The sequence below is a fragment of the Falco punctatus genome (genome assembly GCF_963210335.1).
Source record: "Falco punctatus genome assembly, chromosome: 5".
Taxonomy (NCBI): domain Eukaryota; kingdom Metazoa; phylum Chordata; class Aves; order Falconiformes; family Falconidae; genus Falco; species Falco punctatus.
Window position 1 is genome coordinate 28,224,425 of NC_137584.1, and position 18,049 is coordinate 28,242,473.

The window sequence follows — 18,049 nt, forward strand, 5'->3', positions numbered from 1 at the left end:
GTATTTTCTATCATTTTTCATGAGATGCGGACTGTTTTGGGATGTTCTTTCAGTGCTATCACTCCTTTCTTGGTAAAGAGGTCTTGCAGACAGCCAAAATTACGCTTAGTTTGTCACCTTTAGATTACTTTAAGTTATTCTTTCTAATCTTATGATCTAAAGTAAGCTTTTACTAAACACTGATCATTTAGAACAACTGTTTTCCTAGTACCTTCCTCTCAGCAAAAACAAAATTAGAAACTGAAAACATAACCCAAATTTAACATTCCCAGTTGAGCAGACAGATCTTGCACACTAAGTACACCAGCAGCAATAGTAGTAATCTTGTACACCAGCAGAACAGAAGTGTTCCCTTCAAAAACTTACCAAGTCTCATTCTAATGTTGTAAGACTTGGCCTGACTAAATAAATGACTAAACTAAATAAATCTCTATTTTAAGATTTTTGTGGTTTAATCCCAGCTGGCAACTAAGTACCATACAGCCCCTTGCTCACCCCCCACACCCCTAGAGGGATGGGAAGGAGAATCAGAAAAAAGGTAAAACCCATTGGTTGAGATAAGAACAGTTTAATAACTGAAAAAAAAATAAAATATACTACTAATAGTAATACTACTGAAAAGGGAGATAACAAAAACAGAAAGAGAAAAAATACTGTCCTGTTTAATTTGTTCAAAGCCCTGTCATTGCTCAGGGCCCCATTTGAAATCATTCTTCCAGGTCACTTCATAGAGAGGGCTTACAATGAGACTGTACTTTGGAATATGCATTCTCCGAAAACCATCAATGCCTAAGGAAGCCTATTTCTTTCTTACTAGTTGGTGGAGATCTAGCTGTTATTTTGCTGCTCACATCCATCCTCACAAAATCCATCTTGCCATTTTATTTGGATTTCCTGTGGAAGTCCCTTGACCTTACTCTGTTTTATGGCAAAACCATCTTTCAGAAGGGTTTGGACTGTTTTCTTCCCATTCTCAGAAACAACTTCTGCTGTATTGCCCCACACGCTAATATCACCAATATATTGCGGGTGTTCCAGAGCTTCAACCTGTTCCAGCACAGCCTGGACCGGCCCATGGCTGGTGGTAGGGTTGTGTTCCTACCCCTGGATCAGTCAATTCCAGCTGTATTGGATGCCTCTCCAAATGAAAGCAAACTGTGGCCTGCACTCTGTTGCCAAAGGGATTCAGAAAAATGCATTAGCAGTATCAGCTATGACGTACCATTTGGCTGCTTTTGACTCCAGTTCATACTGAAGTTCTAGCATGTCTGGTATGGCATCACTTAGCGGCATGACTTCATTCAGGCCACGATAGTCCACTGTTAATCTCCATTAGACTTTTGCACTGGCCATATGGGGCTGTTAAGGGTGAGCAAGTCTTGTTGATCGCTCCTTGGCTCTCCAGTTGATGAATCAACTTATGGACGAGAATCGGGGAGTCTCTGTTGGTGCAGTATTGCCACCGGCACACCACTCTGGTAGCCATCGGCACCCATTTTTCTTTGACCTTCAGCGACCTCACAACAGAGACTGGGCAAGGTAGACAACTGCTTCATTTCCTTCATCTCCAAGGCAGCTACACCAAAAGCCCACCAGTGGTACCCTGTTGAGTCCCTGAAATACCCTCTCCTGAGATAGTCTATGCCAAGGACACACAGAGCCTCTGGGCCAGTCACAACGGGGTGCTTGTGCCACTCATTCCCAGTCAGGCTTATTTCAGCCTCACAGTTAGCTGCTGGGATCCCCCTGTGACTCCAGAAATACAAATGGGTTCAACCCCCTGTATACCCTGATGGCATTAGGGCACACTGTGCACCAGTATCTACTAGAGCCTTATACTCCTTGCGTCTGACGTGCCAGGCCATCAGATCCACACAGTGCAGAAAACCTGGTTGTCCCTCTCCTCCACGCAGCTGGGGGCAGGGCCCTTCTAATCCTGGTCATAGGGTTCTCCACTTCTTGTAAAAATGGGTTAGAATTTCTTTCCATAGGATCAGGAGTAAGTCAGCCCTTTCACTCCATCTGGGAAACTGCCCACTGGAGACTGCAGCAGCAACCTTCCTGGAAGTACCTCTATTTGTGATTGATTTTCCTTGAAATTCAAGTACCCGTGCTTCTAGGGTTGAGGTGGGTTTTCCATCCCACCTCCTCATGTCCTCTCCATGGTCCCACAGATAAAATCACAGTGTACCCCGTGGTGTGTAGCTTCTGCCTCCTCCCTCTCGAGCAAAAGGATGTTTACTGTTAATAGCAGAGCCGCATGTCTGTACAGGTGAGGAGTAGGACCTATCCTTGTTGATAGAAGTTGGCTGGACCAACTTCTCCACAGCTGAGAGAAGGGAGGAAGAGAGATTATATTTGTATACCTGAAGTCAGCAAGCCACTTCATCCACCACCAGTGCCCTTTCGTCTCTACAGCTCATTGCTGCCAATGACCTGGCATACAATGCTGGTGTGCTCCATATAAATTTCCACCACATGGGTTGTGCGCATTGGACTTCATCTGCATCTGTGGGTAACTGCATGTTGTTTGAGTCACAACCAATCATCTCTAGCATGACTAATTCCCTCAGGTACCGGATACCTCTCTCTATTGCAGTCCACTTGCCTGGGCGACATGTAACATCTTCCTTGAAGGGACACCTTTCCTTCACGCTTCACAGGAGTCACCTCCAGCAGCTGAGGACTTGTGTCGCTTTTCCAATCCTTGTCAATACTCCCTTCCCTAGAAAGCGATCCCAGCTGCTCAGCTTCTCTGTCCTCTAATTCTGAACCATTAGCCCTGTCACCTCACATCAGAGCAGTCAGGTGATAATGTGCTCACCTGGAAAACAGCTAAAAATCTTTTCACATATCCCATAGCTCACTTAGGGACAGGAATCAAGTGATTACTTCTTGTTCTTCCTCTTCCTCCTGAGATGTCCTGCTTCGTTCTCCTTTACTAAACAAGCTGACTTTCATGTCCACTTCTTCTTGTGTATAGGGGTGACTGATACTGTCATGGATTGGTTCTCTGGTTCAGCCGCAGTGTCTTATCACCAAGGTTGGAGTAGCCGCAGTGTCTGTCACTTTGCCATCAGATCCAGAAACCTTCTCTTCCCATTAAGGGTACTGAATAGCATTGAACAGCACCCAGCAGGCATGGGTCAAGCCCCAGCACCCTGCAGTGATTTCTGTCTCTCCACAATTGCCAGGGTGACAGCATGGTTTCTCCTAGTATTTCACTGGTTTTCCTGGATTCTGCACTTGTTCAGGGGTGAAGTTCCAAAACACTGGAGGTGCCCACTGTCCTAGGTACTTACCCATACTATCCCACACATCCTGCTACTCTTAACTGTCCAGCCTTGGGACAGATCTCTGTGTGGTATTCTTAAATAGTTACTTTAAACAAGTTCTGGAGCACATTCAGCAACATGCTGGTTCTCTGCACTAGGACCACGCTGGTTTCAACATCCCAAGGATATCCACAATCTTCAAAATTCTCAAACACTACTGTAATCAACCTGGCAGGCAAGGTTTTATTAATAGTTCCCATTACATGACTCCCAAAGTACAGAGGTGATGGCAATGCTGAATACACGTACCGGATTAGTTTCATGACCAGCACTTCTATTGTATCACAAGCCAGCATTACAAAGTACAACAAAACAAGAACCTTAGCCCAGGCCCCAGAGGTGATAAATATAAACCCAGGGAACACACACTGAAAGTAAGGTATTACATCATAACACAACTCTGAACATGTGCAACAGCTCTGAGAGCAAATAAATCAACACTGTGACCAGCAACTATTAAATCAACAAAAGGAATATTTATAACAAGTCTGTTTTAACACTCTGGTCAGATCTGTTATCATCTCAACACTCTGTGCCCCACATTAGGCACCAAAACGGACTTTTGTGGTTCAGTCCCAGCTGGCAAATAAGTACCACACAGCCACTTGCTCACTGCCCCCAGTGGGATTAGAAGGAGAATCAGAAAAAAAGGTAAACCCCATAAAATCCATGGGTTGAAATAAGAACAGTTTCATCATTGAAATTAAGTAAAAAGTAATAATAATAGTAATGAAAAAGGAGATGATAAAAAGAGAAAGGAAAGTAGCAAGGCGAGGGGAAAAACCATAACCCAAACCAAACAAGTGATGCACAGTACAACTGCTCACCACCCGTGACCGATGCCCAGCCAGTCCCCAGGCAGCGATCCCCTCCGGCACTCAACTCCCCCCAGTTTATATACTGGGCGTGATGCTCTATGGTATGGAATATCCCTTTGGCCAGTTTAGATCAGCTGTCCTGGCTCTGCTCCCTCCAACTTCTTGTGCTCCTTCAGCCTTCTCACTAGTATGGCAGTATGAGAAGCTGAAAATTCCCTAACTTAGTATAAACACTACTTGGCAACAACCAGAAACATCACTGTGTCATCAACATTATTTTTATACTAAAACCAAACCACAACACTGTAACAGCTACTGGGAAGAAAATTAACTATCTCAGTCAAAACCAGGAGAGAAGGCTACAGGTCTGGGGATTTGTTTCAGTTTTTTTAATGGTCAATTCATACAAATGATTACCTTCATGAACCCCTCACTTTTCAACTTGTGAAGTTTGGAGGCAGCATTGTGAAGACGTTTTCTTTGAGAATTCAAAACTGAATCCATCACTTGCCACCACGTGCGACAATTCAAGATAAAGGCCAAACCAACAACACAGGTAACTGATATAAGAATAACGTTCACTGTCATGTTGGCCGGTTCTACATTAAAAATCGCCAGGAGGGCAATTGCAGAAACAACGCAAGACAGTATAAACAGGAAAATCACAAAGGATGGGAGACAGCAAGTTTTCTTCCATTTCTTTTTACCTAGGAAACAAGTATTTGCTATTAAAATTAATGTAAAATGTAATAACAGGTGCATACAAAATCTATTAACTTGCATACTTCTCATTAAAAACTAACTTGCACAAAAGGTTACTGCAGCGTTACCATCCCATCACAATCTGACTTAGAAACAATGACTGAAGTGCTATGGAGAAATACCATGCTGCATCTAAAAGGATGAAATATAAATATACATTTCCATTGACACTTCTGAAACCTATACTTCACAGAAGATATTCCTTTAAGTAATTAATAAAATCAAGATGAGCAAAGAAATCAGGGCTTTTTTCTCTCCAGAACAATACAAAGAGTTTTCCCTTCTGTATAGATTTCTACATGACTACAACAGTTTCTAAAAAGAGCTTATAATGTGAAAAACAGAACCCCTGATAACAGTGCATTGAAATGAAATAGTCGGAAATGTAATTCAGGTAACAAAAACCTTGTGTATCTTCTGTCTTGAAAACTCGAAATAGCCTTGTTGCTAAGAAACCAAATTCCCTTTCACATGCATCAGAGAGGGTAGCAATCATCTCAGCCAATGAAGTTTCTCCACCTACACTGGACAGTCTATTGTAGTCTGTAAATAAAAATCTGAAAGAGAAAAAACCATGTATTTTGTATGCTTTAGAAAGCTTTAAATATTTTCTGGCAACCAAAACAAAAATCTTTCTGCATCCTTGCAACTGCAAGTTTTTTCAAGTGGCACAAAATGTAAAATACTTGAATATTTAAATTTTTAAATTCTGCATGGAATTTAAATATTTTTTCTTTATTACTTCTCTTGTTACCGACCTCTTCTTCGCCCCACTTCCTATCCTAAAACTTGATTTCTTAAGATGATAAAAATGATCACGTCACTAACAGCACCTCAGATGGCAGTAAAAAAATAAAAATATCTTTATAAGGCCAAAATACAATACTGACAAGCATTTTAAAAACTGCATTCTGAGCTATTTTCAAATATTTATGGAGAATTAAAAAAAAACAGAAGAACAAGATCACATAAAAGCACCATGAGGCTAAAATACAAGTCTCTAAACAAGAGGAGTAAACAAAATGATAAAACACATGGCATAAATTTTCCTTGCTTTCAGGTAAACTAGAAGCCTTGAGCAGTCTGATGCTCTACCTACGGGAAATTAAAATAAAATACAAATTAAAAAAAGACCTTAACAGAAGTAATCAGTGAAACAAGCATTACACATAACATAGTAACCTATAAATTAAATTTTTATTTTATCTGTTGCAAATTTCTATTAATAAGAGAGTCAAAACTCCTAATACTAAAAAGCAGTACCTTTCACTGACTGGCAAAGAGTTTTTCTTGAAAACAATACTATCTTCCTCCCACTGAAAAAAATTAACTACATGATCTTCCAGGGCTACTGTTTTTCAAACAGGAATCTCATCAGCTTTTCATAAGAAGATAAACATGCATATTAATACAGAGTTTGAAAACTGATAGAGTGAACCTGAATTATCCATTCAGAGTAAATAAATGAAATAACTAACCTGACAGGTAAAGCTTTAGTGGTTTGCTCTGGTAATTCTGGTGGGTTTACAAACATGAGTTTGAGAAGCAACTCTAAATATCCAATATGTCTTGCCAACCTTGCACTTAACACCCAGGCCCAGTTCCAGCTCTCACCTTCTCTTCGGCCACCAAAGTAAATTACAGCTAAAATATTGAAAATTTAAAAAGATGTTATGGCTCTATTTTAGTCAATGTTCACAACTGAAAGAACCATGAAGTCTGAACAGATAAAAGGAGTCTAATGAATATTTAACAGTTATGGCTAAAAATGAGAATGGCAACAGCAACACAGTGAAGTTAATATACTAAATTCTTGTTTTTAAGAATGCCCTCTCACAAATTACATGCAAAACACAAGGAAAGGGTCCAAAGGGATCCTATTTTCTACAAAAATATTTAGTATTTTTTCTGAATCACAATGCATGTCTACAAAACAATACTGAATCCCCAAAACAGATAAAAACCTTCCAAAACTTCATATAAATTAAGACTTACTAAAGAAAATGTAGAGAACTGCTAATAAGCTGAGGGACACCGCTATTCCAAGCTTTGCATCCACTGTGAAAGCAAGCAATAAACCCAAACCTCCACACAGCAAAACTGTGAGGAATACAATAAGCCAGGAGAACTGAAAAAGAGGTTCGATCTGCTGTCCTGCAAAAGTCTTCATTTCATCTGAAACAAAAAGACAAAGACCAGTTTTCACACGTTAACATTCTAGAACAGAAAGCAAAAAAGGTATAATAATGATCATCTTTGAAAAAGAAACACCTTTCACTAGACTCTATACATTTTCCCTATTACTGATCCAAAAAAGACAATGATGCTTGAATTCTTCTTCAAACTTAAGTGCAAACCCTAAGTTCTCATCCATGCAATGAAATGATTTACATACATAATACTTGCACTGTTTGCTGTCAATTTCTACTTTTAAAGGCATATTAAAACCTATGTCTCTTCCTATTCTCCTTCAAAAGTTTAAAACATGTTTTATGAAACCAAGAAAAATAAATACATCATATCTGTCAAAAAAACCCCAAACACCCCCAAAACTTCATTCATCGAAATGTGAACCATATTCCCCAAATAGTCGTATATAACAGTACAATGTAAAGGCTTCAGTATTTACTTGTTTGTTTGATTCCTATTTACTAAAACAGGAATTCCTGAAGAAACTTAGTTAGGATCTATTGGATAAGAAATATTAAATACACAATCCAGAATAAAAAGATGAATGAGGTACAGGAATACTGAAAAAGTGTTTTAAAAATGTAAAAGTTCATCAGCAATAAACACCACAATCAAAAATGCACACTGCTTTTTGTTTATGACATGGGGCATGAGGTGAACAAAATAAACAGAGAGACCTATTTTGACTAATATAGAAGCTTTTAAAAACACGGAAATCACAAAAAGTAACAAACATTGAGACTGGTGAAAGCACTTTGAATTATACTGAACATCTCAGAAAAACATCCTTTGTTAGAAAAAGCTAAAGCTGTAAAAAAGATGTCTATTTCCACTGCAAAAAGCATTGACGCTCTTCATATATTGCATTTGCCATCCTCTATCATTTCAGAAAGCTCAAAAAACCAAAGTAAATAAGGGAAAAAGGGAAGAAAACTAGACACAGAAAATATACTAGAAAGAAAAAATATTAATAGCCTGGAATTTGTTCTTAAACATAAAAGAAAAAAAAAAGACAACACCTAGGAGGCACAATAAATAAATACTGCAGCAAAAGAGGTCTGAACCTGATTTGACACATGAACACCCTTAGAAAGGCACATTTCAGCAGCCATACTTTCAGCAGTACCTAAGGGTAGATTCACTGCTGCAGGAAACCCACAGGACAACAGACATAAACACTTAAAGATGGAATCGACAATGTATAAATGAACAAAGCAACCTGTGGATGACCTGACCACACCAAAATTTAAATCCTGCATATAACATTACATCAACCAATGGCTGTCACAAAAACTAGTAACTCCCCACGCGATGCTTTTCATAGATTTGAACCTACAGAAAAGGCTAAATCCACTCTTACCTTCCAGCTTCTTGAGCAGGAAAGATTTTCCACTTCCCCACTGTGCATATAAGCCTACACAGATAGGTGGCTGCATGGTTGGTTCACTCAGAATATCAGCCAAAGCACTGCTGTACAGATCATAGCCCAGCATGTCACCATCAGATTCCGTGGGAGACAAGTGTCCTGTAATACAAATACTATGTTACAGAACTTTGCTTTAAGAAATCTCTTCAATATGACAATTTTCGTACATAAAATCATGACAGGTTCGCCTGTATTTGTATTAAAACCATTAGAGCTTAACACAAAAGATACAAACAAAAACCTGAATCACAGCAAGTCAAAAGAAAATTATTCCTACACAAGCAAAATCTTTGTAAAAACAAAACGACCAACAGAAGTTGCACAGTATCAAAGTAAAAAACAAAAGGTACATTTGACCTTTGTTAGGCTTTTAGAATGATGAATTTTTTTGCCAACTGATTTTTTTTAAAGCTCTCCCATTAGCTGCACGATTGAAAAACCTAAACAGTTACCACTTTTCAATACAGAATTGAATAAACTGGATTCTCAATATACAAGCAAGTAAAAAAAATAGAAAATTAAATACTTATACGTACTGGCTCCAAATATCTGTGTTAAAATACTCTTCTGGTGGCTACAGTCAATATTGTAAGGTGTTTCTCCTGTTTTGTTTGGTCTATAAAGCAATCTACCATCTTTTGGGTTTCTTAAGAGTAATTCAGCAAGTTTACGGCTTCTTCCACGAATGGCAATATGAAGTGGAGTATCTCCTTTCTGCAATTAAGTGAAAACTGAGTAATATCTAACATGAATTCCTAAGCTTATGAACAGACTGTATGTTCCACATCATTTCAGATGTGTTATTTACTTGAAATACATCTTAAGGTATTCCAAACATCACAACACCTTACAGCAAGCATTTTTTCCCCTCAAAAGAGCATTGCAAAAGTTTCAGAAAAGACATGTGAAAAGGGAGTTCTTGTAATGCTAAAGCTAAGGCAGCCTCTTCTTTCTCAAATGTTTATAACAGCATCTTAAAGTTCATGGAAACTGTAATCTTTACTTAGAAACAAGTGTCTACGAGCAAATTCAGAAACCTGGTTGGAACAAAAGATACTGCTTGTTAAGAATTCTTTCAATGTCTATTCAAACTTCTCAAAAAAGCTTTCCGGTAAAAGTTTCCTTATCCCACCAAATCAACACTATTACTTATATGCCCTAAATATAATGCTAAGAGGTTTAAAATTACCAAATGTTTCTGTATTTAAAAGGATTACAGTCAAAGTAGGTAATGCATAAGAGGACAGCAACAAACCATTCTATTTCTCCTTGGTATTGTTTAGTTTAATGTCTATTAATCAAAAACAAACATCTGTGACAAATCACAAACACTACGCTCTTTTTCAAATGTACTAAGAAATAGTATTCTTATCTGTGAAATTTTTATTGATAACCCGGAATTTTTTCTTTTCATATTACTAAAAGCATCCTAATACAAGTAAAAGATCAATATATTAATGGTGAGAATTAATACATATTTAAATATTATAGTCTATTTAATTATTAAGCATATGGAAAGCTCTCTTTCTGTATTAGCCTTGACAGCTCACTACAATATTCTTACTGCGAAACTAAAATGATTACACATCCTAAAGTAAACAAATAGATATGCTTTACCTTGTCTACAGCAGAGACCTTAGCTCCTTTATCCAGAAGAAGTTCTACTATTTCAATATTTCTCATCTTGGTTGCCTTTATAAGCGGTGTTTCTCCGTCCTAAAAGGGAAAAATAGGCATAATAAAAAGATCTCCATATACTCAAAACCAAGCAAAAACTAGCAACAGCATAACAAATTAAATCCCAAACACAAAAAGATAACTTTTAAATTAAATCTTACTGTGCAAGTAACAACACTTCAGCACATATGTTATTGAAAGTACCCACACCTTCCCTGCTATGGAGTTTTAGTAGCAGGTGACGTTTATCAACAAAGGGGACATTACCACTGCTGAGAATAAATTCTGTATTTCAGAAGGGTTTGGGGTTTGGTTTTTTACAATGTGCAAGGTACCAACACTTGACAAACTGAATTTGGTGTTATGATCTTAACATCACACAGGAGTTGAGAACATACGTTAAACAAAGCAATTCATTTCAAATTCTCATCATTACCTTGGTACAAGTCTCAGTATCAGGGTTGCATTGCAAGATATCCCTCACCATTGTAGCATTTCCTTTCTCAACTGCCCAATACAATGCAGTTTTATTATCCTGCAGGAAAAAAAAAAAGGAGTATTCCATGTTTACAGTTGGATTAATTTCAAAAACTGTATACAAAGTATTGAGAACAGCACATAATATAGCAAATTTAACACAATTCAGGGCAAAGGGCAACACCACCAAATCCAATTGACACACCAGCTGAACACTGAGGGGGAATGACAATGTGGCTAGAGAACACAAGTCTATTTTAAAAACCTATGCCAAATATATTAAGAGCTTTAACAATCCAAGTACATTCAACCTATCTTGAAACAGCTTCTAAAACAATATATATTCAGTTGTAACTCAAATATACAAGTTTTCTAATGAAATAAAACAACTTTTTCCATAATGTTGTCCTGGTTTACCCCTATTATGTGAAGTCATGTTTCTCTGCAGTTAAAAAAATATTTTATATACATATATATATATATCCCTGTGCTAACCACTTCCAGGCCTTTACAAAATTTTTCCCATTTTTGTTCTTAATTTTACAGTGTAGTCTAATAAAACTCTTGAATTGGTTGGCTGGCCTAAAACCAGGCCATGCAAGCTGGAAAGCTGTAAAAGTAGACGGACATGAACAGCCAACCCCAAGTACCAGAACCCAGATTAGCCATACATTGTATCACTGAACCAGGGGAAATGGTTGATAGTTGCAAATCAACTTGGGTGATTTTTTTTTTTTCCCCCAGCCGTGTGTGCTGTCCCAGGAAGACGCCATGCCTGCAATCTTTGTGCAGCTTAGTGACTGCACCACAACTCTTTCTGTTTGAGGCACACATGTGCAGAGACATTTAAGAAAAGCCTCTAAACACATACCGGCTTCTAAGCAGGATTGTCACAGTTTCCCTTGCAGCCTTCTCCCTTGCTTGCTTCTTTCATTTCCAGTTCTTCCTCTCCTGCTCAAGCACTTCACAGCAAACTGCGTTTAAAGCCTTTCTTGCCAGTTTAACAAGCCTGATCATTAAGATTTCTTTCCTCTCTGGTCACCTAGGTTTCATGCCAACTGTTCTGCAGTCAAGTTGCTTCCAGAAAGACATCAGCCTGAGGAAGCTGTCTCCTCAGTAGCAACATCAGCTGCACAGACAGGCACAGGTCTGCCAAATGCTCCCAGCTGGATTCTTTCCCCTTACCAGAAGGACTGGTAAGACCACCACCTAAACCCTCCACTGCCCCAACACTTGCTCCTAGAGCCCTATAGTCACGTTTTGTCTGCTCAAGGTCTCCCTTGACTAGTGTCCATATAAGATGAATGAGCAGCAAGGAACACAGTTGCTGAAAGGCTGGACAAGAATTGGAATGTCACAGATTTGGGCAGGCAGCAAATCTCCTCAGAACAGGTCTGGCTGGCAGACAGGTGTTGGCAATGCTAAACAGTAGGGGAGTTGCTGAACAGTAGTGCTCATCACTGATTTTGATACTGCGGGTCCTGAAGCAAGTGCAGAGCCACAATCTTCCTCTGATGGTACTGAAAACAACAATGTGGACTTGTTGATGCTGTGTCAACAAGGCCACAAACGTATTCTCTAGACTAACCACTGCAAATGGCTATACAGACACCCTCACACTACCAGTCACAACCCTCCCTGCCCACCATGAGGCTGGGTTCTCCTGCTGTTTCTGCACTGCCTTCATCATATCAAGATGTCTGAAAAGCTCCAGATTTTCAGACCCATGTCAGCAAAAAGCTGAGACACACAATTCCAGGTTTCCAATGGCAGGTTAAAGGAAGAGATCCAAACACTACTTTCTCTTCAAACTAAAAGCTTCTTGGCTTCTCAAAGAGGCTCTGCATCAATAGCACATACTGAATCTTTGCAGCTCCCCGTGACTCAGTTTTGTGTTCGAACTTGGTAGAGCATATGTGCCCGCAAGCAGAGTGATTTGAATAGCTTCAAGCAAAAGAAAGTAAGTTGAATGTAACAATAAAAACAAGTACTGTGCTGAGTAAGAGAGCTTTTGGTAGAAGACTAAAATCAGTATCTTAATCATGGGACAAAAGAAGAAAGGGTGGGTAGAAAACACAGAAATCACTGACAACACCACTTAATGCAAGAAAGGAAGTTAGTGGAGACAAGAACCAACCAAGCACAGTGACACAACTGCCCTGACAACAGATATGATCTAAGGTGTATCGTACTTAATATATTGAAATTACATTAAAAATATTAAGTGTTAAAGTAAGAACAATATTAAGGGTTTTTTTTAAAAGTATTTCATCTCTTCAGTAGGGCAGAGGAAATAAGTTCAATTTACATCTTTTGCTTTTCAACCATTATACAAATTAACTGAAAAAAATGCTGCTTAACAAGTCATTGCAATTACATATCTCTTATATCTTAAAAACTGCATGGCAGTATGATGTATTTTTAATGTTTGATGGGAATCAGAGTTTCCCACAAAGTAAAGATAGCAAGTTTTTAAAGCCCTGTTTTTAGAAACATGGTATTCAAATTCACATCCTATTTAAGAACTACTTTAACATTTACATTGTTGTACTTACCTGACCTCTGATATCTATATCAGCATATTTATGGAGCAGGGCCCTTACAATTTCAACATGACCTCCTCTAACAGCCCCAATCAGCACTGTATCTCCACTCTAGAAAAATTATGAAAGAATACTGAAGATTAATTAATACTATTTAACAAAAGAAATGCAACACAGAATAAAATATTGCTTAAAAATACACATTATGCCTACTTATATAAAGAAACCTGCACTCATTTTCAAGAGAACCACAAAAAAACAGTTATCTCTGCAAAAAATGGGTACACAGAAGAAAAAATTATCCATTTTTTAGTACAATTTTTCAAAGAGATGAAATATGTTCATGGAAAAACATATTATGGGAGCACCAAAAATAGGTCTAGCTTAAACCACCATCCTAAAAAACAACAGTACAAATTAATAATGAATATGAAAAAATCCAGCTGTTCTCTATACTCATAGGAAGACCAACCACTCACAGTAATAACCATTTTACAATCAGACAGGAATGTTGGATGTCTCCTTTAGCTGTTTCACAGCTAACAAAATATCTCCAAGTATTTTAAAGAATTTTATCTTTTTTTTGTGTGTGTGCAGATTTGACTGCTATCCTGTTTACATAGACTGTGCTGTTATAAAGAAAAGAAGGAAAAGGCTGATTTTATGTGAAATTGATCAAAAGAAAAAGATACTTGGCTGTGGTAAATGGAGTTGTACATATGTAAAATAAAGTTACAATTCTGTTTAAGGCTTCTGATTTTAATACACTTAAGGATATGTCAGAATTTCAGAAAATGAAATCCTGAATTTACCTAATACTTCTTTTATGATGAAGCAGGAAAAAATAAATAGAAGTATAGCTAAATCACAGGTATGGAATTCAGTTAGAAACCTCAGTAGTAGTAGATCCCCTATTAATCAGTCATTACATACTTGGCTGCAAACCAAGAGATTTTCCTTATCAAAACCTACTCTCGCATCCAAAACTAAGACTACTCACTGCTTGCTTTATTTTTGAGATACAGTCAGCTGTACTTAAAGCTGTAATTTAATTTATCCTTCCTAAAAGCACAGGAATGCAGTTGTAGAATTTTGTGCCAGAAGAGGCGGGAACGGAGACTGCAATGTATTTTTTTAAATATTTAAAAGTTTTGCTTTGATATGTGCCTGAGATTAAATCTGTTGTCACATGAAACACTGCAGCTCAGTATGTAACCATCTAAGAAACACACTAAGCTGACACTTGAAATAAAGGAAAACGCATCCAAAAATCCTTTTAATGTGGCAAATATTAGGTTTTCTTCTCTTCTCTGAAACCCCAAGCAGTTCCATTTAGAGATTGGGAATTCAGCCTCAAAACCATATTGCTGCTCTAAACTAAAACACTGATCTTGACAGAGACACCTAAGTTTAGGTATCTAACCACCCACAGCCCCATGGTGCAGTGCTTGGACCACTTGTGACACTTTAGAAAAAAACCTTACTATCAAGAGGACATTGCAGACATTCCAAGGCACCTATATAAGTAACCACATTAATTCCTGAGTCACTAGCAAGCAGATTCACACTCTGGGCACTGCATGTCTCTACTGAACAATGAAATCACAGCTCAGGTACATAGCACACCTTTCAACAGTTACATCTACATTTTAACCCAGACCTGAAGTCTTCCTTTTATATACGCAAGTTTCGTAGTAAAAAGTTTCATTGTAAAAGATGTAAGAGTAGACACTGAACAAAATATATTCTTTTTTATAATATGCATTGTTCTATAATTTCAACAGCACTGCCACATGTATTAACACACAAAAACGCCACCCCAAACCTGCAATTTAATTCAGTATTAGTTTTATGTTATGTACACAAAAATATATAAACATAAATCATGTCCATGCCCCATGGAAACTCACAATTCAAGAATCTCAAAGAAAGAAAGAGTAGCTTCTGTAGTTTATCCTTTACCTTCACTTACATCAACTTGTAACATAGCAACACATAAAAATACCCCTAGGTGGCAGAAAAATTAGAAAGCCAGAAAAACCAAGTACCTACAAATTTGTGTCCGCTGATATTTAAATATATATCATTATTTCATATATATAAAATGACAATTATGATGAAAATTTACTCACTCTATCAGGAATGTTCACATAAGTTCCAGCATCAAGAAGATCCTGCACAATTTCAGTATGTCCCTCCTTCGATGCAATCATCAAAGCTGTATTTCCATCTTTATCTGTCAAGTTTACATTTGGGTTTCTTTTCAGTATTTCTTTTACTGAGTCAGTATAGCCACCCTTCACTGCGACAATAAGTGCTGTCATAGAATTCTTAAAACAAAACAACAGATTTTACTGTACAGTGGATATAGAAACCATCATTGCCTCAGCAGTTTCAGTAACGAAAGAACACTCACTGATATTACTTTCTTAGCCATCCAAATGTTACTTCAGTTTTATGTTTTAAAGTACCCTTCCAATGCTTTTTTTTAAAAAAAAGAAATAAACTAAGTACTATAGCAGAGAACACTTCAAACGCAAACAGTAAAGCATCAGATCAGTTTAACTCCTGAATATTACATGCATGGTAAAGTTATTATCTTGTTATATGACAACACAGTATAATTAGAGCAAGCAGGTCTGCCTATCCCACTCACAAATGTGTTTAAGAACTTCAGAAATAATCACGTGAATACCAAAAGTTATCCACTTTTACTGATTCATTTTTATTTTGACAAGCATTTAAAAAAATAAAATCTGTTTTATTTGAAAACAAAACACAGCTGAAAACGTCTAAAAAATTTCCACCTTCTGAAAAGGTACAACAGTCTTTATTATTTTCAAAAGATGCTTTGCATTTGATTTACTTTTCAAATAGCACTGAAGAATAAGTTGTTTGACATATCGGGCTTGGGTACAGAATGAATTTTGATAGTGTTAACCTTCAGAGAACAGTAACTGAAATTCATTCATGTTCATTAAAATCTACACTTCACATAACAGTGTGTCAACTGTCTATATGACTCCCTAGTTGCAGATTTTTATTAAAAGGCAAAAAGCAGTTTAAATAACCCTTACAATGTAATTATTCCATCATCAACTTTTCATCTTGTTTCATGGATTTCTTGGTATTTATATTATAAAATCAAACAGAACACACATGTATGTACCCACACCCTATCACCAGAAAACAGTTACTTACAGCTCCTTCTTGATCAACATCAGCTCCCATCTGCAGCAAGTATTTCACACACTCTAAATGACCTTTCCTTGCTGCCCAAACCAGTGGAGTGGTTCCATACTGAAAAAACATTTAGAACATATTATCATATTGCTCTCTGTATTTAGTATCCCCCCTACAATCTAGTATTCATACTATGCTTTATTACAGGGGTCCTCAAACTACAGCCCACGGGCTGGATATGGCCCCCCAGGGCCCTCAATCCGGCCCCCGGTATTTACAGACCCCCCCGCCGGGGGCTGGGGGGCCAAACCAAACCTGCCACTTCATCCGCGCACCAGCCCCCTGGTTAAAAAGTTTGAGGACCCCTGCTTTATTGCTTTAGTTTTTACAAAGACATAATTCGGTCTGGTGAATTTTCAAGCATTTGAAAAGCCATTTTAACTTCCTCTTTGTAGACAATAGCTGTACATTATTTTTCTATGCAACCTAGGATAGCAAGGTTTCCAATAGCTTAGAGAACAGAAGTATGCTCCACTGAAGTAAATGTTCACAACCATCTCCAGAATACCACACAGATTCTAATCTTAAGGGTAAAGTAAAACCGCAGGTGTTTTTCCCATCAAAAACTCACAGATTTTATTTTTTTAATAAAACTTACTTTTACAAGAAAGATATCAAGCATAAAAGAATTTGAATATTATATGCATATAACTTACTTTGTCAGAGCAGTTCACTTTAGCTCCATGTTGCAGTAAGAGATGTACTACGTCTGAGTGGCCCCGTCCTGCTGCCCAAATAATTGGATAAACACTGTATTGCTTAGAATTGGGGAAGAAAAAAAAACAGAAAACCAAATACATGAAATAAAATTACAGTCTTAATTATTTTTCATGAACAGTATGGATCACAATGCTCCCAGAGACAATAAACCCACAAAAGAAGGAACATACAGAAATAAATCTAACTACACATCGGTCGGTAACTGTTGCCTAGTACATTGTCTAGATGACACCTAGGAAGATGTCTACTGTTTTGAGGTAATTTTGGTTTGTAATGTCTTAAGGTTTAAAAATTCACATCCTTATCTTAATATAAACATAATGTAAGGGAGAAGCAACAGACAGCTATGCAATATCCTTAAGTACTCAGGACCGCAGACCAGTCATGTCACGCATGCAGAAGCTGCACATGCAAACCAGGTGGAATCAGCAATCAGCAAGGTAAAATGAAAAAAAATAAGCAAATGAACTAAATCTCGAAATCTTAAGGGTTTTAATTCTCTTCCACATGTATCGTACATATTTATGTAATTAGCCCATTTGGTAACTGTTGTGAAACAACTAAAATGAATTGTTGTTTCCAAATTACACGTATTAGTTACTACATTAACTTACACAGATGCAGAAAAATTACAATTGTTATAAAAGTAGCATTAGATACACTACTGATCTTTTCTATTATTTCCTCTCCTGCTAATTTGAATCTTATTAGGACTATACACTCACTTGCTTTAATTAAAAAAAATTAATCAAAAAAACAGTGGCTGTCATACAGATTATTAAAGCAATCCCTTTATATAGTTATTAAGGTTATACTGCAAAAACATGCAAAATGTTTAATCAAGGTAGTAAGATGAAT

The 18,049-nt window shown here is 37.4% G+C and overlaps 1 protein-coding gene across 4 annotated transcripts in view; it reads right to left on the reverse strand.

The window, feature by feature from the left end:
- Window positions 1-18,049, reverse strand: part of KIDINS220 (kinase D interacting substrate 220) — an 81,011-nt gene that overhangs the window by 45,142 nt on the left and 17,820 nt on the right. For all 4 annotated transcript variants that reach the window (XM_080387845.1, XM_080387844.1, XM_080387847.1 and 1 more), the window contains 12 exons: window positions 17,128-17,229; window positions 16,430-16,528; window positions 15,361-15,558; window positions 13,241-13,339; window positions 10,645-10,743; window positions 10,149-10,247; window positions 9,068-9,245; window positions 8,466-8,630; window positions 6,911-7,090; window positions 6,394-6,559; window positions 5,321-5,472; window positions 4,571-4,860 (listed from right to left, as the gene is read on the reverse strand). In XM_080387845.1, coding sequence (XP_080243971.1) covers window positions 4,571-4,860; window positions 5,321-5,472; window positions 6,394-6,559; window positions 6,911-7,090; window positions 8,466-8,630; window positions 9,068-9,245; window positions 10,149-10,247; window positions 10,645-10,743; window positions 13,241-13,339; window positions 15,361-15,558; window positions 16,430-16,528; window positions 17,128-17,229 — 1,827 coding nt within the window. The remainder of the gene's footprint in view (window positions 1-4,570; window positions 4,861-5,320; window positions 5,473-6,393; window positions 6,560-6,910; window positions 7,091-8,465; window positions 8,631-9,067; window positions 9,246-10,148; window positions 10,248-10,644; window positions 10,744-13,240; window positions 13,340-15,360; window positions 15,559-16,429; window positions 16,529-17,127; window positions 17,230-18,049) is intronic.